This window comes from Aethina tumida, chromosome 1 (genome assembly GCF_024364675.1).
Source record: "Aethina tumida isolate Nest 87 chromosome 1, icAetTumi1.1, whole genome shotgun sequence".
NCBI lineage: Eukaryota > Metazoa > Arthropoda > Insecta > Coleoptera > Nitidulidae > Aethina > Aethina tumida.
In genome coordinates this window covers 17416034-17442728 of record NC_065435.1, presented here as the reverse complement: position 1 = coordinate 17442728, position 26695 = coordinate 17416034, and the positions used below count along the sequence as shown (strand labels likewise).

The following is a 26695-nucleotide window of genomic DNA, read 5'->3' as shown; positions in this document are numbered from 1 at the left end:
CAAAATCGGACGAAAAATACAAATTTTATGAGGTGAGCTTTCAAATCGACCACACTGTGTTATATTCAAGTTCCAATTTAATCTTTTGTCTGTTATTATAAAAATTATAATTATAAAACATAAACTCTTAAAATGAGTGCAAGAAAAATTTCATATTAAATGAATCTTGCTTCAAATAAGCAAATCAAATGTTTGTTTTACATATTTAAAATAATGCTGTGTGCAAGCAACAAATTCAATTGTCATTTTATGTTTATTTTATTAAAAAGAAATCGACGACTGTACGAAAATTATTTGATATTGTTTTACTAATTAAAAATGTAAACCAATTGTCGAAAAACTAACAGCTGTGGCCATATTGATTGAATTTTTAAAAATATTCTCAGGATCGATTAAAAGTAACATACGTTTATTATAAAATAAGTCTTTGTTAAAATTTGGACTAAAAAGAGACTGGACTGGGCGAAATTTATATTTTATATTAACTTGTATTTACTTATGAGTAGAAAGTAGCTCTCCTCAATATTAGAATTACTGTTATAAGGTAATTTAAAAAATAAATTAAATAATCGACAAATAAATGTAGTACCAAGAAAGAGTTATATTATTTCTCTTATATAAAAATAGGATGATAATAAGAACAGTTTAAAATAATTGACGTTTTGATGGAAAGTGTGCTTGCTGTTGTTGGTTGCTTCTGAGACTTGAAACAGACATTGCCGTTATTTTTCTAAAATTCCTTCAAAAAGTCATATGTAACGCTGGTACGATAAAACATACTCGTAGAGTGCGTGCTACATTTGAATTCGGTCTGTATTTTACTCGAATACGGCGAGGTAGAGGGGCACTCATTCCAGTACTTAGTATTCAAGTACCGCTAATTCTGGTACTCGAGTGCAGTTAATACATTCAATAATCGATTAGTATTCTATTTTGTACTCAAATTGTCTACTTGAAATATAAATTCTAATAAAAAAATATACATTTATATAATGATCACATTGGCAAGAAGTTCCTTAGTTAAAAACGAAAAAGACATTTAGGCGTGCTGATAACAGCCTCTATATAATTATATTTAACACGTTGAAGATCGCACTGCAAAATCGTATTTCTCATACAGGGACCGGCATTTTTCTTATTGTTAATTACTTATATTATTTTTTAAATATTTTTTTAGTGTACAATAATTTGAGCTAGATTTGCAGTATCTCTACTGTACATAAATTGTATTTAAATCGTGCCCATCGGTGTATAAATGGTCATGTAATATATGTCGTGTGCCTACCCGTGAGCAGGCGGGCCGGTAAAGTTGTTGCGTAGTGTCCCACCGGTGGTCCATGTGGTCTTCAACGTGTTAAGGTCGAACCTTGATGCTTTTGCAAGTTAAAAAGATCGCTAATCTACGTACTGTCGTTCTGAATTGTATTGGGATGATTTGTGATAGGCCGAATACAATATTTTAATCAGTAGAAAGTGTCACTGGAAACAAATTTTTCTCTCATAAATCAGTCGATCTGAAAAACTTACTGTTACCAAAAAAGGATTTCAATGACTTTTTCACTTGTACTGAAGCATCAAATTTGTGCAAATTAAAATTCTAATTACATTTAGTTTTCGGCAAGGTCGCAGCCAGAGACTGCAGAGATCGCCTTTCTTCTAACATCATTTCTGCGACGTCGCGTCTGTATCTTTATCACAAACGTACGGTTATTTCATACCTCAAACACACATCTTGTTCTGTGGACACACTAATCAGCATAATTGTATGACATATTTCCGCTTCTTTCTCTCTGGTTTCAACTGTATTTTCAAAAAATACATCCTAAACTCATCAGACAGCGGAGGGCTGATCATTTTTTTCATTTTGATCTACAAATGTTTTTTTGCATATGAAAGAATATTACCTTATTAATTAATTAATTCTTAACGACCCCTATTGCTCCACGAATCCCGAACTAATTTATGGTTGCGACCTTGGTTTTTGGTAAATTAATATGAAGCTTATATGTGATGTGTCTCAAATCGAAACAATAGACATTGGACGTATATACGTGTATAACGAAGTGTGTAGTAAATATCTAATAGTTCCATCCCTGATTTTTTCTTTTATCATGATTCAACAGTTCATGAAAAATGTAGTTTAAAGCACAGGTGATTTTTTTGTGAGAATTTCTTCCTGTGGCCAATCAAATCACCTCAGCATTTGTTATATTATATATACGATTATAGAAATTTTTTCACAATCAAAAGATAATATATAGTTGTTATACTTTTTTAGTTGTTAACAGGTGTCACTAATTCGCGGGCTAAAAGGCGCATTGCAAATGCAAGACCAAGGTTATTTTAATTTAATTTAAATTGTTTTACAAAAAAATATGTCTTGTCATCTTGGACTAATTCTACACTAGACTGTACATTTTCTATTTTCGACGTAACGAAATTTGAATAGGACAGTCCAAGTATTAATTATTAATGTTGTTTTGAAATGAAAAATTAAAAGAGTAATTAATAAAAAATATTTTTGACCTGTTATTATGATGTACTGCCAGGATACCTTACAATTTGATAGGAATTCGGTATCTACACGCCTAAAAGTGTACCAAAATATTTTTACACAATATTTTACAACTTTAGATATATTTGACAATTCTGATACAATATTAATTGCTTATTCTGTAATGGTAATTAATTAAGTTAAAGTTTCAAATATAAGTGTAATCTGATTCTTTTTCTATACAATAGTAATAATTTCAAAATTTTATTAAACAGAGGAAAAAGAATTTTAGAATTCTTAAAATCTCTTATATGAATGGTCAAGCTCCTTGATAGTCTGAGCCATTTTTCAAAATTTCAAATGTTTCGCGAGCCGCAATTAAATACGTATGCAAAAAAGGTATTTTGACAATTAGTAATTTATAATTAATTCACATCAGTAAATATATATTTTTCACGAATATAATTATAGAGATTCAGAGAAATAAAATCGAAAAATAGAAAAATTAAATCTCATCAAAGTTCTTATTTTATAGTATTTAAAGAAAATGAAATCAAGTATTAAATTATTCCTGATCAGTTATAAACTCCCCATCAAAATGAAATTTAATAGTAATAGCTTTACAAATTAAATTGTGACTATTTAAAATATATTTAAATTAATAGAATAAAAATTAAATAGTTTCAAGCTACTACTAGAAACACAATTGGAAAATTCTCCTAAAAAAATAAGCATTGGATATTGTTTACTTAATTCATTTAAACGATCCAATTGTACGAACATATAATTACAACTAAATTGCATGACCGTTAGAGATACGTACCATTTATATACGCATCTTAATTACATAACATCAAACATAAGGTGTAAAAATCATGAAAAAATGGATAATAATCATTACAATATAACATAATTTACAAGGTTTCTCCAACTAATTCTTAAGAATGTTTCCACATCAGATCACAAGTTGTGTATTTTTGTGGAAAAATTTTTAAACTTTTTCGAAATATTTAAATTGCCAGTTTTCCTAAATATTTCAGGAACGGTCAGTGATATTAAAACGCAGTTTTAAAAAATTAAGATATGGTCCCTTAACATAGTTAAATCTTTCTCCACTTGGTCTGGAAACACAATTTTCGAGATGTTTAAAAATGTACAACTCGGATCCAAGCTCGATTTCATAGTTGAAATTCAGGGCTTGTTGGGAACATAATGGACTAACTTCCCTGAAAATTTGAAGCAAATCGAAGATCTCAGTAGATTTGAGAGCATTTTTAAAATGGGTAAAAAATGATACCTCTCAGTTATACATTCTAAAAGATCTTTGGTATTCATTCATTAGTGAGGTTGATCGGAATATACAGTTTCATTAGAAAATTGGGATTCTTAACTCACTGACTTATTAGTACCATTTTTTTGTAAAATTTGATATGTATACTTTTTGAGAGATGCTGATTTCAGTAGAGCCATAATTATTTTTTAAGGAGGTATAATCGCCTTATTGTTCCTTTTGCAAGTTACGATTCACATCAAAATTTTTATATTTTTGATGTATTCTATTGCCTTCCGTTCTTCATTCTTTATTTATTACTTTATTGATTTCCTTTTTCATCGGCCTCTTCACTTGACTAAGCGAGTGTTTCAACACCTTATAATTGTCTAATTTGTGTTACAGGACTTTCGATTGGATTTTAATAGCATTTCTCGACAATTGATTAACTAATTGATCTATGACTTTGTCACCATTATGTGATATCTTGTTCTTAATATCAGAATAAAATATAGGCAATATTAATTTTTCAAATTGGTACATTTCTCTAATTTAGAATGGTATATCAAATAAACCGGAGCTAACAACTCTTTTTCTGATTCTTTTAACGGTACTAGATTTTTAATCTATTCACTTAGAAAAGTTAAAACTTCCAGAAACTTTTGAATTTTATCTATAACATATTTTTAGGTGTCACAAAATTCTATATTACTTTTTACGTGATATAGAATTTTGTGGGTTTCCAAAAAGTTCTGACCTAGAGATTCAATTCTATTTAAGCTGTAACGTACAGTCAGCCCTTCATTTAAAATATTATACCTGTTAAGACTTTGAATTGTCTGTTTTAGCTCCTGGTGATGTTCATGCAGATGTAAGTAAGAATGCCGTGTGTCATATTTACTCAGATTCTAACCTCTTCTTTCTCTTTAATAAGGGTTACAGAATTATATCTGGATGTTTTATTTGGTTACTTTTATATTTTAAATTAGTCCAAGTTTGTTCATTTAAAATCTTGTTTTTCCTTTCTGAGACTATAAGCATGGCCACTGAATCAAGTTTACATTTTAAACCACAGTTAATTTTAAAAACGTAGTCTATTTCTGGCACTTCTTTTGAAGAATTTCCTGATGCTTTTCAACTTTGTTTTTGGATAATTGCCTGTAATTGTAATGGTGGTTTGATAATTGACTAAATTATTTTGAACTCATATTTACTGCTGGATTTCAATTGTAGAATATTTCAAAATAATTATTCAAATATGTTGGATCTAGAAATGATACTCTCTAGATTACAGTTCTACCGATATTCATAATAAATTAATTTATCCCGGATAATTCTTACCTCGATCTTCGTATTTTTCTTAAAAGAAATTGTTTTAACGGTAACATTTATTCAGTTTATTGATATTATCGTTATAATATATTATTGGTTTAATTTAATGATTTAAATGTTGCTTCGCTGATTAATGTACAGCTACAGTACAGATACTACAGCTATAATTGAAGACTACAATCTAGATGATGTACAGACTTATACAAATCTAATAATAACCAAACTGTCAATTATAATAAATATTTATCGTTTGGCGGAAATCGACGTTTTTCCATTAAATTACCACTGAATGAAATTTTCTTTAGATTCTTTCCTGTTAGTATTATTAATTTTATTGTTATTTTTTATTTATTTTATTCTTTCTAACTACTTAATTTGTTTCCAATGCCTTTATATGTAGCGATTGTTTTTTTTTTTCTGAATATATTCTTAATTTTCTTAATTTAACATTGAATTTAAAGTTAATATTTGTTGTATTGAATTTAATTTATTTTAAGGTGCGACTTTTATTGTTATTTCTAATCGTTTTCAAGTATATATTAAAGAGAAGATTTAATTATAAGTTTTCGTGCTGGATGAGGAGTTTCTACATTACTATGATTGTCATACATGCTAGGCAAATGGTTCCTCCATCACGTCAAATGACATGTCGTCAGATATTTTTCATACTAGTGTTTTTTTTTTGCTTCTCCTTTATAGGATTTTTCACATTCACAGTAGATCCGGTATACATCATTTTTTAAGTACTGTTGGCTTTTGGTTTCCATAAATTCCTCATTCCTGCGTGTTGTGGTTTGGTTAGTAATAATTTTTTTCACTGTGTGTCACCTCTTTGTGTCGTGATTACATAAGATAAATGTGTCGTTAACATATCTAAGCCAAACTTTTGATTCTCTTCAAAATTCTTCATCATAATATTCGCCCAAATTCATCATCATCATGGAGAACAATAATTGCTTACCATTTTTTGAAGTTTTGTTAAAAACATAAATATCCGATTCATAACGTCCAACTGACACCATATCTGAACTACAATTTAAACACTATCCATTAAGAAAAAAAAAATAAATGTAAAATCTCGATAGACAAGACCAAAACATTATGCAACACCAAAGAAACCTTTGTAGAAAACAACAAGGACAACAAAATTCCAAACAGATAATTTTAGACACAGATAAGTATCAATTAATCGATCAAATAATCATCAAATATAAAATTTTAATATGTATATTGCTTGTTTAATTTATTTTTGAGACACTTGAATATGAAAATAGTTACAGAATTTCCAGTAAATCAAGGTAATTTTTTATACACTTTTATACAATTTTATGCTTAAAATAATTAATTCTAATTATAAATTAATTTAAGTAAAGTTAAGTGAATTAAATTATATCAATAAATTGGGACATAATAAGTTAAGGTTAATTATCTTTAAATAAATATTTATAATTCAATCCGAGGTGGGAACCTTGTACAAAAATTTAAAAAAAATAAAATTAAAGCATTATCAAAGATGCGAAAATGATTTCATTCACACAGAGGACAGTACAGGACTGCAGCTAGTTCGTGTCATCGGCGGGAAAAGAGGTTCTCTGTTTTTAAATTATCGTTATCATTGGTGTAATCGTCCCTGTTGTTTTGCGATTAAATTACCAATTTGAGTTTCTGCATATATACGACATGGAGACGACTATTCTTTCGAGATAAACGATTCATATCAAAGGAGTGTTTTCTCATTTGGTGAACTTTACTGAGCCAATCACTACGCTGAATTCGTACGACTTCACACACTTTAAAATATAATATTTTTTTAATTCCTTTATTTTTGTTATACTATCTTAATGTTAAATTTGTATTACTTTATTTACGTTGAAACAAATATTTCTAATGTAGAATTTTTTACTACCATCATCATTATGCCTAAGGGAAGCAGAAGTGTCAGGTGGCATTTTTGATTACCTGGTATTTGCGATTAAAGTTTGATAGAGACGAGTATTTAAGCAGTTAATTTATTGTAAATATTGCCAATATTTTTAACGCCTAGAAGTTGTTCAGTGTTTGTGTTGATGTTGCGACACTTTTATAAGTCAAATTTATTTTTAAAATCATGAAAATCATATTCTGATAAGGATAAGAAATTTCTGAATTTTGTTCGTGGGGTCTTACATCGGCCATTTGGTGTGTGTACTCGAAAAATTAAGTAAATAACGTTACAATCACGTACCAAAATTGAAATTCCTGTGTTTTAAAATAAATAGAAGTGTGTTCACCATTTGATTAATCATGCCTGTCAAGGTGTAAGTTGAGCAAATTCATTTTTTCCTTTAAAAAATATTCTCAGAGATAATGTTAAAACATATACATATTATAGAGTACGTCTTAATTATTGTCTAGGTAATATTCAAAATGATTTAATTAACAGAAGAAAAGATTTTTGGAGCTGAGACGAGAAATGTGACAACGCAGCAATGGTATATTGGGATGGTTAATTTAGGTTGCGTTCAATTTAGCGATCGTTGCGATCTTAACAATATCGTTCACTTTACGTCATAGATGACATCATTGTTGATGATCACATTACTTTTACACATTCTAAAAAGTTGGTTCTTTTATTGGTATTAGACGATTTGGTGCATCAACTTGCAGATTCTTGTAGCCTAAATGACCTTCGACAACTATATAGGAATTTCGTTTAAAGGCAAAAAAATGGCTCAAAAAGTGTTATGTAAATTTTGAGGTTTCTGTGTAGAGGCAGTTTTCCCTTTGACTTTAAACAGTTAACTCAATCGATTCCTAAATGTTCTTAGTACTGAAATTCTGGACTCTTCCAGGGTTCCAAAAATAAGCGATTTTTATTTAATTTTTAAGTTTGTATGTAAGTTTTTCACTTATTAAAATTATACGGTTGAATATATCGAATAGGAAATTTTCACGGGTTTCTTAGAAGAACACTTTAAAATTGATAGAATGAGAAAACTGACTACATAGAAATCTTAAAATTTAATTGAAATTTTTTTCATCAGTCCACTGTAAATATTGGATTCGGTAAACTACACCCACTATTTTAAAAATAAAAAAAAAACGATTATTTTTCGAATCCAAAATTTTTGCTTAAAGAGCCCAAAATTCCTAATTTTCTGATGTGAATGATAGTTACAATCATTTAAACTCAATGAGAAAACAACCTGTACATATAAATCTTAAAATTTAAAAAGCATCCATTATTTTTTGAGTCATATTTTTTGACTTATCAACCCGTAAATTCTTGCAGTGTAAAAATTTTGAATACGATAACCCCAGTCTCTGAAACACAGTTTTATAAATAAAAAAGTGTCATTTTTACTTTTGGGTCGAAATTAGAGTGCAGGGTAAGCTGCACCCTCTCTCAAAAAGCAAAAATTTCTCAAAAATGTTACCTAATTTAAAGATCCATCATTGAAATCAAATGATTGAATCGATCCAAGTTCAGACTATTTTTACATAAAATTCGGAATGCGAAAATTATTATTTTAAGCCTATAATTTTTGATAGAGGTTCTTTTGAGTTCACAAAAAGATTGAAATCTCTTCAATTAAAACTTCGAATTTGATGCATCAACTTGCTCAAATTCAGTGAGGGGTTTGAATTTACATACATCTACATAAACGAAATTCATGTAATGGAAACTTCAGTAGTTCCAATTGTGTGAGGCAACTGCGCTTGCATAAAGTTAATTAAAATTTAAAAATCTGTTATTATTTTCATCCCAAAACTTTTGTATTTGAGACTTATTTAAGTCATAAAGGCTAATGCCGTATTAACATGAAAGCGTGGGGAATTTTTACGGTTTTATTCACTTGTTTTGGAAGTGATGTAACTAATCATCTTCAGAAAGGAATAAAAATTGCCAATTTCCTTCAAAATAATATTGGAAACGAATTGTTTATTTTGAAAATATTTATCACATACTGTTGGCAACAAATACACAGTCGTATAGGAAACGGTTTCACCACAATCCAAAAACAAAACTGGACTGCAACCTTAACGCTATACATAAAAAGTGAAAGTGCACCACTTTTACACCGGTTGCACTTTAGATACGTACGAACGATGACTTTGTGGCTGAGCGCTATTACGTCGTTCTAAAAATAAAAGAACAATTTAGTTTGTATTCGTCACCGCCGTTAGCTTGCTTAGGTCTCAGGTACCATCCGAACCAATTGGTATTTTGTCATACGACGTGTATATCTTTTTTGGAAATTTTATGTTACCAAAGAGCATAGGAAAGGAAGCTTTCTGCATATGAGCTACATTGTAAATTACACTACAATACTGTTAACTCAGTTTAATATTTAAGATATTATTAATTATTAATTTAATTGCTTTTTAATCACAATTAATTGTGTTGGAATCTATTTGCATCGAATGTTCGAACTGGTATTAAGTTTTATTTATGGTAAAAAATGTTAAAAAAAATAATCTGAATCTGTTCAGAACTAATAATAATAATAGTAGTATGTAGTATGTAATTTGTAATTCTTTCTTATACAGCAACATTTTCCTGACTGATTATTGATGGTGTTAAAAATATATTGGACAGACCTTATCACTGAGAGTGGGAACTCCCACCTCGAGGCAACTTGTTAATGTTTCTGTCGATTCAGAAGCATTTGACTAATTTTTATCTCTTTGTATACATATACTGAAATATCAAGTGTCGACTAAATTTATATACAAATCATTATAAAGAATTTAATTTAAATAACAAATCACTGTTTCGGAAAAAAACAAGTATTATTTTTTCTGATACAAAAGTACTTTTTTACCAAAATAATACCAAATTTAAGGGAATGTAATATATTCTAAAATATTGTTATCATTAGTTACCTTAGCCTCGCAAATGATCGATTTGGGAACTAGCGAGAGTTACTTATTTCATCAGAATCCGAAATTCGGCAGCTTTTAAGTTCAACATAGTTATCTGGAATAAAATTATGGTAAGACGTGTGTGTATAATTAAAGAAAACTAATCTAATCCCATTGGTCACCAAAAAAACTCCTTGTAAAGTTTGGATTTGCACTGATGTGTAATTTTAAAGTTGTCCACTTCACTTTCGAGCACAAAAGCTCGATAAAATTATATTAATAAATATAAATATCACAAAACAGCAACATCTGATATTTTAAAAAAGTATTTCACTCATACTTTGGTATGTTTCTCATATTTTCTGAATATTTTTTTATTAAACAGCTTGTACGAGGTATTAATTAGACAATGGTGTATCTTTTTCATTTATACTTTGGTATGTTTCTCTTAATTTCCGAATACTTTTTTATTAAACAGCTTCTACGAGCTATTAATTGGACAATGATGTATATTTTTCATTTGTCCATACTAACCTACTAGATTTAAGTCAAGTTCTACTAACTAAAGTTGGTAGTTACGAAGTTATTGTTTAATCTTAATCAATAAGAACCCTGTCTGATCCACGCTTTTTACATCCAGTTACAGCTCTTACTAATACATTAACACATGATTTTTACATTAGGTTTCATTTCTTTAAAAGTATTTTTCACATTGTTTTTTAAACTGTGTATGTAATATAATAATTAATATGTAACAGTAACACAAAGAGTAATTATTTGAAAGTATACATAATTATGTAAGCAAGAACGCATTCGCAGAACATATTAAAAAGCTTTGATTTGCAATCTACTTGACTTTTTAGCAGATATATTTATTATGCGACAAACTCTAACCATTTTACCAGATTACCATTACCATTGATTAAATGTTTGAAAACATTTCTGGAAATATCTCATTGTGTATATTATATATTTTTGTACATGTATAATCTAAAATATATTTTATTTTATTTTTTTTATATTCACAATATTAACAAATATTTGTAAAAAGAAATGATTATTTATTCTTTCATAAAGATGGGTTACAAAAGGGAGAAACGACTTAACAATTATATGAGAATTTCTGCATGGGCTAATTTCTGTCCAAAAGTAAAAATTTTTGTCTCAAAAATAACCGTTTTTATTTTTGAAATAGGGAGATGTAGCTTACCAGTAAAGTTGAATTTCTGAAATTGGGGCAATGGAATTTTAATTTTTTTTTTAAGGATGTTTTTTAAATTTTAAAATTTCTATGTACTCACACTTTTCTAACTGACATTAAGCGGTTAAATCTATCGATTTGAAGAATTTTGGGTTTCAAAAATAATCGACCTCTAATTTGAGTTAGTTTTTGTGTTCTGTTCACTTATTGAAATTATACCGTTGGATATAATGAATTGGAAAGTTTCACAGTATGGGAATTTCGGTCTTCTTAAATACTAAATGAAGCTCCTAAATAGAAAATTTATGCTCCAAATATAATGCCTATTTTATAATTTCCTATGATATATGTTGCGCATTTTATAAATTTATAAGTTATAAAATTTAGAAGTAAAAAAGAAATTTTTATTAAATTCTTCAAACTTTGATCTCCAATACCTTCTAAATAGAAATTTTCTTGAAAGTACATCTTGAAAGTACATAAAGATGATCTTGAAAATTTGAGCCCGAGTCCATCAGATCCGGCCACCGGAGAATTTTTTGAAATTTGAAAAAGTCAATTTTTTAGTCTTTTTCAAACATTAGATTCTCAGCTTCTATATAACTTAGGAGATTCCGTTCAAATGGCATTTTTCTCTGTGAGATATTAACGTATAAACTTATTTTCGGTTTATCTGGAAGCTTCTAACTAATCCGCTGCATTAGCGAAATTTTACCTGTTTTTAAAATGCTTTCAAATCTACAGTTTCCAAAGTATAGGGTTAAATAACTGCTGATATTTTTTGTGGAAGTGTATTCTATTAATATCTGCCCATTTTTCCCTTAATTGTCTCGAATTCGTTAAGATACGGCCATTGAAAATTGAAATTTGAAAATTGACTTTTTTCAAATGTCAAAAAATTCTCCTGTGGCCGGAGATCATCAGGATCATCTTTATTTCTGTTGTAATTAAGTTAACTGCAATGTAAGTCAACTACATATACATCTTATTTCTTCCCATAATTCCATGAATAAGATGATTTCATGACTTTGCCGGTTCGTGCATGTAAACAGAAAAAACGATTGAATCTTGAGTTACGTCGTGGAACATGAAAATTTAATTCTGTATATCTGTGTGCAGAACATAAAATGTTTGCAACTGAAGAACGTAGTCAAAAAGAATATACAATTTAATGTCGAATCATTAACCCAATATTCGAAAATAATGTCATTAGTTTTGCAGGTGAAAATACAGATCTTGGATTTATTAATTTTAATTAGATTAAATTAATTTTATTTTATTTATTAATTAATCTTTAATTGTACACCGGCTCCAGAAGAACACTTTAACAATAATTTTAAGAGGCAATGAGCAACAGGACAGGAAACTGTTAGTGATCATAGTTAGGTCATAAAAAGTTTACGTTTGGTTTACAATTTCACAATCTTTTTTTATAAAGGTTTTGTCTAAATTAGCATTTTTTACATGAACGCATGTATAATTACGTAAACTGTTCGTAATACGTACGTATGGAAAGTCGTCTTCAGAGAGTGAAAGAAGTCTGTTTCATAGAAAGAAAAAGACAAACCGCGTAAAGGGTGAACTAAATAAATCATCCGACTTCTCGTTAGTCTGGTCGTTTTGCTATCGATCGATCGATCGCTATTACAGATCGAAATAAATGAGTCAAACGCCATTCAGCGTTTAGTACCTATGAATCAGCTAAGGCTCCCTTGAAGTATTTCTTCTACATCTTGGATTGCGAGAAAAAACTTGCATTACTATGCATTACAACGCCAGCAAAAATAAAAATCTTTTATTCGGTAAATTCGAACTTACTTTTTTTGTTTCTTACATAACATATTGTCATTGAAACTTAAAGATTCATTTTTTTATTCTCAACATTCCAATTTTTTTTACACGGGAACATATTTAGATCTTAATACATATAACTGAGTGGTATCTGTCATTTGTGAATGCAGTATAACAAACTTGAACTTGTGATAGTCACTATTTGATGTTCTCGAATACTTTTAACATTTGATTCAAGTTGATCAGAGGAACAGACTTATTAATGTGCAATATTTTTTTATGAAATTTGGTATATAAATGTTTTCAAGGCGCTAAACTTTTCTTATATTTTTGCATTTTAAAAATGTAAACCACGATCGCATTATATTGCAAACAATTGTATATAAGTATGCATACTGACTGTAACAAATTTGATTTGATTTGTGAAAGTTGCAACTTATACAACCAAGCTCTATGTTAGAGCCTCTAACAGAGCGAATTATCTATCATTGAGAGTGGACACACCCACTTTGGGACAATTTTTTTCGGTTCAGATGAGTCAGTCGTGTTTCACACTGTATGTTTAATATATGACAAAAATAAAATATGGATTATTCAAAAATTAATTAAAATTAAAAATAAATAAACATTATTGTTAAAATTGCGACATATAGTAACTAGTATATTGTATAAGTATATTAAGTAAATTCCAACAAAAGGTTGTGTAAAGTTCTTGGTACTCATATTATTCAATAATATTGAAATTAGTCTTTGTTGGATTCGGTTTGATTCATGATTTAAAAAATAAAATGTATCTGTCAAAACATTAATAATTGTGACTTTTTGTGACATTCCATTTGAACATTAAAATATAATAAATTACAAATAAAACAGACCAACATTTACAATACTAAGCAATATCTAAAATAGAACAACCGCCAGTTATATCCAACGGATTTAACTTACTAAGATCAATGGTAATCTATAAATTGCGTTTAAAATGAGAAAAATAGAAATTTACTTAGTTACATAATCGCAATATTCAGATGTTCCACGTGTAGTGCCTTGATCTGATGTTGAGTTCAACCCATAATAATTTTATTTACCTACGCAGTCAAAAATTGTTTTTTTTTTCTCTCAAAATTGCTGCTTCATTTAAAAATCATGTTGAGAGTTTGTGAAAACGATTTTTACTCGATATAAAAATTTATTTTTACAGCAATAATTACATAGAATTTTTAGCATATTAAAAAAAATTACATGCAAAAATGTCATATAATTCTAATACTTTCATTAAAACATTTTAATTTCAATGACGCAAGATGATTAGAGGAATTTTTTTTTATTAACAGGATTAAGCGATCTTAATCTGTTATAAACTAAAATAAATAAAATAATAATTTTTAGTCTATAAGAGGACACATTCACTGCAATAATACAAAACATACTAATATAACCAAGAAATTTTTATTAAATTGAATTATATTTATTTATTGTAAATGTTATTATTTTATAATTCAGAAAAAATACCTGAAATGCCTTTTAATAACCTAATACAACTACTATTGCTGAATAGATTTTTATATAAAATCAAAATATTTATATAAAAAATAAATGTTAATTTGAACAGAAATAACCATTAGATTTATAATTGTGACACTAGTAATTAGATAAGATTTACTATATGATCACATTGTGCTACACGTTATTCATAATGTAATAAAAAATCTATTGAAATTTGTTTATGATTTATTGAATAATTTGCTATTTTATTTATGTATATTCTAAGGTTTAGCAATTTTAAACGAAAGTAAACGTAACAAACGAAAGTAAAAGTGAAAATTGCCGAGTTGGTGCAACTTTTATTTGACATAAGATAGCAGTGCTTTAGAACACTTTCACTTTTAATTATGTGGTTTTTATTGTTAATCATCTTGATGATTTATGCAAGAAATAACAAAAATTTCTTTAATTTAGAACGTCATTTGTATGTTTATTTGCAGCTCTTTAATTATATGATCACTGATACTTAACATTTTCTGGATTATGGTAGATGTATGTATAATATTTATTTATCACGGTTGCAGCAAGAAATGTTGTATTAAAAAAATTCAAGAATGAAAAAAACATAATCTATTGATTGCTTGGTTGCTATAGTTAAATTTATATAATTTTTGAAATGTATAAAAATATTTATTTCAATAGATAACTGTTGTTTTATTATTTTCTATTACGGAATATCCAATTACTATTATGAATTTTCATAGGATGTTACATTAATGTACTTTTTTGAATCAATTATTATTATTATATTGTTTTCTAATACAGCCTATCAAGAGACCAATATGTAATTTACCAGTCATTTTTACGTTAAGTTAATATCATTTAATACCATTTTATAATTTTATTTAAAAGTCCAGTTTTACATAAAATGTATCAATGTATTTTATAGACTACTTCTAATATGTTATGGATCATTATTATACTGAGAATCCTCGAAAGGCCTGTAGAATATCCAACGACCAATTCTTTATAGATAGAAACGTGTCAACGTTATAAAACTTATACAGGGGTTTTTAAGGTGAAAAATAATAAACTTTTATATCACTTTCACAACTTGATTTAAAATGCCTCCATAATCTTCGGTATCTGTGTATCTGGAGTAAACCGTTGATTTTAGGATACTCAATAAAAAAAGATAGTGAAAATAAATTATTAACTTTGATATACTTACTTAAAACCTAATCTAGAATGAGCCGCAAGCCCTATATAAATTATATACCTTTAGAAACCTGTTTAAATTATGCGTCTATTGTGTCCATTTGAAAATTTTGTTTTCAACAGCAAATAATTGTACTATCCCAAAATTTTCATTTTTTTATCACTCACAAACATTTCAAACTCTCGAAGAAGCATGAGTGTATGTTTGCTGCTAAACCGAAGATAAATTATATAAGTTCTCTGTAATTTCAATAGTATGAATAGTGATTTTGTTTCCTGCAAAACTGCTTTACATTATTAACAAAAAGTTTACTTTAAATGCATTTCGATGCTCTGCAAATTATTACATTGTAAAACATATATTTAATTAATATTTAGATATACTTAGAAGCATTCCAGGAAGTTAACAAATTTTAGGAAAATAAGGTGTTACAATTGCGTTAAAAAGAGAACACATTACTACAATAGTATTATCGAGGTACAATATTTCATTAAATTGTCATTAGTTATTACGATACCGACATACCAAAATATTCAATTTTGATTTCCAGGTTCAAACAGGACAATTAAGATACATTTTCTCTTCAATCACTTGGTTTTCTTCCCAGAGAATCTAAGGATTCAAAGCTCTGAACAAGATGAAAGGTTCCATCAAGACATGACTGAAAAAAAAGAAGATATCGAAGCCTTAAAGACGAACAAATGATGGCGGATTATTGCTGGTTTCTTATTCAAGATAATCTAATGTACATAAAATGTAAAAGTTGGAGCTCTTTACACAGTTTAAATGGATGATATAGGTGAAGCATAGAAATTTAGAACTAAATTTAAATACCCGTTATTAGAAAAAGTATTTGTAAGTTATTCTTATCTTTTAACGATTTGAAAACAATTATATTGCGGTGTTGCCTTCTAGACGCGTTTTTCCTGTTCATGTTTCGGTCTAACTCAGCATTTAACGCCATATTATGTTATATCAATATTTTCATACTTCGTTCATTAAAATAAAGAAAACTACCGTTTTTTTATTAATAAGGATATAAATGTAGAAATATAATGTTAAATAATCTTGAATAGGAGAATAAATTACCATAGAAGAATGTTTCTTCCTATGTTAATGCTCTAATAATAGAATATTTTTTAGATTGGTTTAAATGGAAGTGGCCCTCATAAAATTTGTATTTTTTGTCTGATTTTGACAAACTTTTTTTCAATTGTTTTACAAAAGATGTGATAAATGCATTGGACTGGATTGGTGGAAGCAGATAAAATTTCAGTATTATGAGTATTAGTATGAGTATAGTATAATTTATATAAAATTTTGTTTTGTTTGTTGGATGTTTAATCGAGTGGTGCTGACAGATTTGCTGTAAAAAAAATTTTACTAGTATGGTTTGTTCAATTTTCATGCCAAGAAAATTACTATATATGTTTTGGTTTTAGGTTAAAAAACATGACATAAATATATATTTTGATGCTTTACAATAAAAAAAAAATGTTTGTCAAAATCGGACGAAAAATAAAAATTTTGTGACGGTGTCCCTCTTTTAAAGATGTGCAGTTATACGAATTCAGTTTCGCTTGTAGTGTATTGTTGCTCCCTCTACTTTTTGCTTCAATCTCAATTGTATTTTATAATTTTGCAATATATATTTTAACGTTCCATTTTTTAATTTTTATTGTTTATAGAACGATTATATAGTTTATATTGTTACTATAGACATTTATTGCTTATCATGTTTTCTTTTGCTTAAATTATAAATTTAACTTACGAATACGATACAGTAAAAAACTATTATACTTTCGAGCGATATGAATATAATTTTTAATTACCAACATTTTATATCATAATTAAGTAAAATTTCTTTTAAAATAAATATATTAGAAGGATAACAATTAAATGAGAATTAAACAATAATAACTATAGCTCTAAAACTGTTGTATACATTAATATCGGATTCGAAATACATAATGTAAACACAGCAACACTGAGAAAAGCTGCACCTCGCACGTCGTTGGTGCTATCGAATTCAAATTTTTACATCCAGGAATTTCAGCCTCCGAAATGATCAAAAGAAAAGAATTAGTTCAAAAATAATCGGTGTTTTTTTAAATTTTAAGATTTTTATAGCCCGTAAAAAGCCTGAAACTTCTAAAAACTCTTTGGAATCGATATAATTAACCAAAAATTAAAATTCTATTTACAATTAAAAAAAGATATTCATCTTATTAAATAAATTAGTACAAATATTCTAAATTTAACTAAGTTTATATAAAATGTTACGTTTTGAGATTAGACTTTGGTGTGTTCATAAAGCATAAATCGATTCGATGAACTTTTCAAATATATCGTGTATTGAAGAGAATCCTACCATCTTGAATAGTTATCAATGAACTCCTCAAATATATTAAAATACAACTTGATTTTAAATTACCATAGTACAATTTACCATTGAAGTATAAAGAACTAAACATTTTCTTAATTAGATAATGTAATTTTATTGAAACAATTCGAATAATTAAAAAAGAATAGTATACCATTATACGGTGTAGCTACCTGAAATTAAATGTCTTCAGCGAAATCAATTTTCAAATCAGAACCCTACTAATTTGAAATATGTTTTAAGTTAAGGGCTACTACAAATGTGGTTGGTACTTATCATACAGTGTGAAAGTACTGATTGATATTCCATTTTCTATCTTTATTTAGAACCCTGGTAAATATTGATATGTATAGTAAATACTAGTTTTTCTGTGAGAAATTTAGTTATACACCTGGTTTGCATAGAACAATATAAAAATTAACACGTTCCAGTGACTTCCCGATGTCAGAAGTAAGGCTAGAAATTTAGATCTGGCAATCTGTCAATGATAATGAATGAACTAAACAAATTTAAAATAACAACTGAACTGATAACTTCATATGTAGAATGTATTTAAGAGAACCAGTGGAATCAATTCAATACCGAAATTATAGCTGTCTGTCTCTGTCATTTTTCATTTTTGCAAATGTTATACTAATAATGTTCTGAAATGTGACGACTGAGTTTCAGGAAATAGAAATAGTATTTCATTATAGGAAGGTGCAAGGAAAGCATGTTGAGTAATTTCATGTATGTTTTAATCATAAGAGAAAAGTATAAAATCGCTTGTAAAAACTTGTATATGCGTTCTTAGTGAGTTGTAATATTGATATATTGTACATACAGTTTTTAATTAATAGTATACAAAAATATGTAATATTTATACACATCAATTAAGGCACTTTATATCTCAAATACTAACCCTAGTGTAATTTGTACCACATACTCACTGTTACATAAGAAGTCCATTTGAAAAAAATATCGACTACTTGTGCAACATTGAGTATGTGGTTAAACTTTGTCGGATAAGTTGCGAAACACCCTGTATAGAAGGTTAAAAAGAACGGTGTGCTAAAATTGAATTCGGCTGGCTAAAGGTTGTATTCAAATCAATGGAAACAATTTCGAATAGCTTTTATATCGTTTTCTGTTGCTTTATTATATATTTTTTTTAATGAACTTCTTATGTAACAGTGAGTATGTGGTTAAAATCTGTTAGTTTTTGTATCGCAAATACTTTGGATATAATATCTTTTAGTAATTATATACATAAATAATTACGTTAATTACGTTAATGAAAATACAATTATATTAAATTATATGAAATCTTACATACATCTTATTTTAAAACTTCCTTTATTGAATGCTAAGAACAGACCTTTTTAAAATGCTTCCATAAATCCCAACCAAAATATCAACACTCATTAGTATGTGCAGCATTCACATTCATTCACCACACACGTATGTTTACCAAATTTGATCAAGAAGCGTATGTACCCAAAAATGTCCATCCTTCCAACATAAATCTCTCATTTCTGTCTTCAGGTACACCTTCAACTCTAATAAGATTGAACACTTTTTACTAATAGACCGATGTATAGTATTAGCAGGAAGTAGAGCAACTTTGAAAATATATAAATTGCTACCGCCCTGTATATGCAACTCTAATATAATTTATACCAATTATGAACACACTGTAAATATTTCTTGTATTGAAAACAATTCTGTTACCTACAAATCAAAAAACTAAATAGTCGACTGGCAAAAAGTAGTGCAACTTTTTACTAAATGTGATTAATCTCTACAAAATTTTTAGTTTTACAGTATACACCAAAGTAAATTAAGTTAATATAATGCTTCGTGGAAAAAAAATATTTTTCGAATTAAAATCACGGAATATATTGTTCTTTCAATCCGATGAGAGAAAAATCAATATCGCTCGATTGTAATGCGTGTTTTACAGTTTTCAAGATTTGGTTATGTGGAAGAAAAAAATAAAACCAAACTCACTTTTAACTGATTTTCTGTATTTGGAATGGGTCCTCTCCTCTGAACAGAGGATATCATGGATCGTTTTATATATTAAAAAATATTGAGGAACAATATGGTATCGTATTAAGATAAAAATATGCCACTAAACTTTATTTTCAACAAGATAATGACCCAAAGCATGCTTCAAAATATTTGAAACAATGGCTTTTAAGGGAAAAAGTTAATGTTTTGAACGGGCTATCTCAATTTCCCGATCTAAATTTCATTGAAAACTTATGAGAGATAGTGAACAATAAAAAAAAAACAAAGAATATAGTAATCAGCAAGATTTATTCACGGTTCTACAAAAGTGCTGACAAAATATAAATACAAATATTATTGACCATCTGTTGTTTTCTATTTAAAAATGTGTTTTCATAATAATGGGAATTTTACAATATATTAATATAAAATTAATTAAAATACTAATTACAAATTATTTATAATAATAAAACTTTAAATAGCATAATTTTCTCTACTTTTGCCAGCCCAAAACAAATAAATATTAGTAAAATTAAACTTGTTGAAATGTTAAATTTATAAAGAAAAGATAATTTCAATATATATTTTTTTTAACATAATAACCAGGACAAAAATTATTTTAATTTAATTTAATTTATTCAGATACGCCCTAATTATTCATTGTTCGACTTTTTATTCTCTGATGTCAATTTAACTTTGATTTAAATCAATATGATCGTTTAAATCGTCTTTTTAGAAATGAGAACATAAGTTTTATAGTATACGCGTTTGCAAGATTTTGAAATAATTATTCTGAAATAATACATAATTTATTTTTCCTCAACCTCAAATGGCAAATTTTGACATAGTATCTCCACTTCCGTCTCTTTGATTTTTCTGTTTAAAAAAATCATTTATTATATAACATATAATTATATATTATATATTACTTCACATTAACTACATATATTTTCATATTAACCACATTTTTATCTCATGTGTGACATTTTTTTGGGTCTTGGATCAATTTTGCATTCAATGGATCACGGATCACTTATTCTTCCACCGGGTGTATTCTTGGTTGAAAAAACAAACACGATAACATGGTCTTCTAGTCTTCTAGTCTTCTAGTCTTCTATGAATCGCCCTCCAAACACTCAAAATCAATATTATATAAAATTTCTTTTAGTCAGATTTTGTTGAACTTGACCTTCTATTTCTTTAATTCTTTACTACTCACAAATATTTTCCTGTTATTAACATTATTCATCTTTCTTAAAATATTACATATGTCATATATCTAGCTATCGATCTGGTTTTGAATTATTGGTAAATATCATGTGAATTAAGAGAAGTTCACAAGCTGTCAAATACTTTGCTTCTAAGAAACCAAATTTATCATCTGAGGAATTATACAGCTCTCTGTTTGTATTTGCAACATTAAGCCATTCGCCCATGTTGTATGGCGAGTCGACATCGAATGGTTTTATGACAGCCACAGATTTACTTATACAGGTAGATTATTGAACGAACACAGTTAACAATGTGATAATTAGCCTATCCTATATTGTTCGGTTTTTCTCCAGTTTTTAAATATATTCTTGAATTTCTTGCATGTCAGATTATTACTGACGGTCGGATACTCCACGTGACACCTACTGGCGCGGAGTTGTATTATTATCTAAAGTAGTTAATAAGAAAATAGTTTTTCAATTAACATTTTTATGTAGTTATATTTCAACTTGAACAAAGCAGATTATAAATCAACAATTTCATACCATATTTTATATTAAACAATCAAATCTTATTGTTAACGTATAAATAAGATTTATTACACCTTAATTATTATTAATCATTTTAAACAAACGCATGCATATTAAATATTATTTTTAATTTCTTCAAACGAAAAGCAATTATTAGAACATCTTTCTTTCTTCTACCGTTATCAATGAAAATCATACTAGAGTGGTAGTGAAGCCAAATAACCAAAGAACCAACCTTTTCTGATTAACGGCCTTTTTGAAGTAGGTCAGAACAATAATAATAAGAATGTAATTTATATAAGATTTTATTTTATATATTAAAGTAATTTGGAATTTTTAAAAGTTAATGAAAAATTCAATAATTATTCAATTAAAGTCAAAAAATGGGGTGTCCATGTTAAATAAGCCAAATAATATGTTCATAATGTTAAGGTTAAGGCTTTCGTGACCATTATTTCCATATCCATAGTTGTTCGGGTTTATTGATCGACGTTTGTTGGAATTATTTCTTGACGTCTCGCAGGCACGAGTGGCTAGCATCTTCACAGGTCTGATTTGGCTCGTGTCACTTTGACATCTGATTACCAATTAAATGACAACTTAGACAACTGAGGTTCTAGAAATTTCGTTCTGTTCGTTGGCTTAACGATTTTGGCGGTTTTGAGAACTGGTGTTCATATTCTATCAAGCTTCAATGCTTCTTCTTTTCTGTTAAAGTTGTTTCCGTGTTTATGGATTTTAATTACTTCCCTAATCATTCTTTTGTGATATCCAATTGTGTATTTTATGATTTCCATCTAACAGTGCGGATTCAGCTACAGCGGACTTGTTGCAGTTTCGTTTGTGGTCTTTAATCCTAATCCATATTGAACGTTTTGTGGTAGCGATGTATACTTTTTCGCAAAAAGCTGTTTGGTAATCTCTCCCATCTTTGGTAGATCTGAGACTGTGTTGAATCTCCCTTGTTGGTATATATGTAAAGTTACCGATAGAATTGGAAAAATCTTATTAAAAGATAACACCCACACTGTTTTTATACCAACAAAAAAGAAGAAGCATTGAAGTTTGATAAAATATGGACACCAATGCTCAAAAACACCAAAATCGCTAAGCAGATAAGAAAGGCCAATCATTTGTCTAAGTTGCCATTTAGTTGACAATCATATATCAAAGTGATAAGAACAAAATAAGTGCTTTATTAGCCAAGTAAATGCCAATCTGTTGTCCGCCAACGTGTAAGTAGTGATGCAGGTTTCTCATTGTTGCTGTACATTCAAAGCTCTTACGGTGGTACTTTGCAACTTGCATTAATGATTCATCATCGAATCTGTGGAATGCTGAAAACTTTGCTTTTTATGGACCCCAACAAAAAATATAAATGACTAATTGCGCACATTTTGTGGTTAATGTGAAGAAAATCCGTCTTGGAAAATCAGTTCTCTATAATATGTTATTCAGAATTTTCATAAATTCCAGGCCATACATTTAACTTTTCCCTGCCTGTAATGCCTCGCGGTACCTCTGGAGTATTTGCCAGCTTTACAATGTTTTCCGTGAAATTCTGAATTATTTTCGTCATATTTTTAATAACATTGACACATTTTGATAACGTATTAATTAAAGAACATGTAGAATTTAATACGTAATCTAAACGCGAACGGTATTCAATTTATAGAGTAAAACAGCATTCTTTAACAAGTTCACACAAACCACTGGTTTATAAATCTAATGGAGTGTCATGCATATATAGTTTCGTTACTACTACAACTCTGTATTTAATAAAAACAATTTCAAAAATCTTACACGAAACACTTGCCTTAATTTTTGTTTGTTGTGAATGTAAATATTGATTCATATTTATTATTAATTAATATTTATTCAAATATCCAGTTACTTGTTGGTAATAGATCGATCGATCTTTTTAGAATTAAAACTGAAAAAATTTATGGCTTTATAGCCATATACGAAAAAAGTTTACTGCTAGGAGTGGGCAACCTTTTGGCAGGCAAGGGCCGCTTCGTGGCAAAGTGAAGTAAGCTCTTTACAAAACTAGCTGCGGGCCGCAAAGAGAAGGGTGGCGGGCCGCTGGTTACCGACCACTGCTGTAAAACATCGCCAAACAGTATTCAAACATTCCTATGACACCGTTTTTGTTCCACCATAGGTAAAGGTCCAAATTTTCAGTCAATCTATGATATACAGCACTTTTTGATGGTTGCCAAGTAAATACTGAACAAAATAGCTTTCTCAAATTTAAATATAAATTTTATAATGTAGGACTAATAATAATAATTAATAATTATTAATAAATAAATGGTATCATAAAAAAATTACCCATACATATACATCATATCGGGTAATTCTGTGAATTGAGAAAGTTGAATAAATCTACATACATAATTTTTTATATCAATTATATTATTATTATATTATTATATATTATATAGCAGGGGTGGCCAAGCTCCTTGATAGTCCGAGCCATTTTTCAAAATTTGAAATGTTTCGCGAGCCGCAATTAAATACATATTTAAAAGGTATGTAAAAAAGTATTAAAAAAATTTGTTTACAGAAATTATATTTATTGAAAACATATAAATAAAAGTACAAAATATGTGTATTGAATTTAAATATTAAAAATTAAATTCTGGAATGAAAAAGGAAAAGGAAACTCGGGTACATTTATCGAGAGCCACAAATAATCCTTCAAAGAGCCGCCTCCGTTCTATAGTATTATTTTAATTTTTTTGTTTTTTAAAATTTCAAAATTTTAGATTTATTATAATTTGTAATAAACAAAATTCAAGAATTATTATTTATTAACTTTTTTAAATATGGCAAATAAATGATGCTGATGATGATGATGATGATTTGGAGATAATATAACAATAAAGTTAAATACTTATTGGTTAAAATGGAAAGAAAAAAGAATTTTCTCATGCTATCTAATATGAATTGAAAAAAATTTGATTATGAGTATTTTGTTTTTTTATTCGTAGAAAACTTATTACTTAAAAAGCTTCAGGTTCAATAGGCCACCTAGTTAATATTGAATAAGCTTTTAATTATTTTTATTTAAATATTTTATATATAACCAGTTTTTTAATCAGTAACAAAAATTTTGGGGATTTATATAAATCTTTACTTACTTTAGAATTTGTTTACATTTTTCCAAAATGTTATGTGATAATGGGATATCTAATCATCATTTAATAAGCCTTTAATTCCTTTGTATTTTTTATTTACCCATACTAGATTACTATTATGTGCTGCAAGTTAAGGAGTTTAAAAAAAAAGAAAACATTATGTGACATTTAATTAGACTTTAATAATTTTTATTTCAATTTCATCGACATTCGTACCTACATTATACCTATATATAAGGCCTTTATTAAGTCTTTTATTTCGAAATTTCAATTTTTAATTCTGGTTCTTTTCGCTACTAAATTAAAAGACGTAGAATAAAAAACTATTTACTTAGTAAATGTATATTCTCGATCAGTTATTTTTCTAAATTAATTAGTTTTTTAGACGATTGTTCGTTTGATCTTATTACTTGCATGCATGCATGCTAAAAATGCTGCTTAATTATAAATATTGCATTATTATTAATATACAGGGTGTTTAAAAACTTATCTGAAATTTTTTAACCAGATATACTAATAAAAGTCTAACAGAAAACAAGACAGAAAAAATGTTAAAATTTGTAACAAACCTTACTCTACAAAAGGTCCAATTTCGTTGCACTAGTTCCAACGTTCCTCCTTGCTCCTGTTCCCGGAGACGCAGATTATAGGCAGCCGTTTTTATTCGTTCACGCAATTCGCCGATATTTTGTACTTTCGTACGGTATACTTCGGTTGAAACAACAATAAACTAGATAAAAATTGTTTGGGTTACAATAATTGAAAATATTAACAAATAAACACTGCATAAAAAATACAAAAGTAAGATTTGTTACAGACTTGCATTTTTTATATCGTTTTCTGTTGAAGTTTTATTAGAATTTTTTTTAAGCAATCCACTTATTATTTAGAAGTGCATATCTGGTTAAATTTTGTTATGAAACACCCTGTATAATCTAAATTAATCTAAGTTAATTTTTTTAAAATTATGAAATATTATTTGAATGTATGACACATGTGGCAAACACATTTCAAGCAATTTCGAGTCGAAAATATACATATAAGAAAATAAAGTAATTTAATCAACTAAATCTCTTAAATCATAATACAACACAGTTACTAACTTCAACCAATGTCACCGTCGACATGTCAAATACTACATTGCTAAAGTACTGAAATTTTTGACGCCAGGGATATTGAAAGATTAAGTTATAAATAAACGATTTGATTAAAAAAAATAATAATAAAATCAGAAAAAGAATATGATTTTTTTTTTTTGTTTATTAAATTGTGAATATGCACAGTATCGTAATAATTGCAAGTGCCAGTTTCAGTTTGATCAAAATAAGATAATAATTTTCCCATAAATTGCAAACATCTTTAATGCTTTTAATATAGAAATTATACAGGCATGTCAAACTACTCAGTACTTTTTCTTTGTTGGGGATTAGCATATAAAACTAATCCAAATTATAGATTTGAGCAAAGTTTTCTTTGGCTATGCGCCTTTTTATTTAATTTATACTAATTTCATTTATAACATTGCCTAATTTCATATTAATATTGTGATTGATTATGGACACTTTTAAATTAAATATTATATCATAACTTATCATCATTTCAAATTAAAGTATATTCTTAATTTTATGCTAAAATATTGAATTTTAATCCGCTAAGACAGAAAAAGTTATTTAAAAATCTAGTGTGATAATATATTACTACAAAATATATTATAGTTTAATGAAAAAGAAAATTTCAATCAATGATTCACTTATGCCATACGCTTATGGATATTTTCTGATTGCAAAACACAGGTATCTTT

General features: G+C 27.9%; 1 protein-coding gene across 3 annotated transcripts in view; it reads left to right on the top strand.

The window, feature by feature from the left end:
- The window catches only part of LOC109600643 (transcription factor Ken), a 51259-nt gene that overhangs the window by 5139 nt on the left and 19425 nt on the right, over positions 1-26695 (top strand). The window contains exon 2 of one of the 3 annotated variants that reach the window (XM_049961076.1): positions 16185-16433. The exons of 1 other annotated variant lie outside the window; for it this stretch is intronic. In XM_049961076.1, coding sequence (XP_049817033.1) covers positions 16421-16433 — 13 coding nt within the window. In that variant the 5' untranslated portion in view covers positions 16185-16420. Of the gene's footprint in view, positions 1-16184; positions 16434-21451; positions 21504-26695 lie in introns of those variants that run through there. One more of the 3 variants, XM_049961077.1, reaches the window with a different exon arrangement.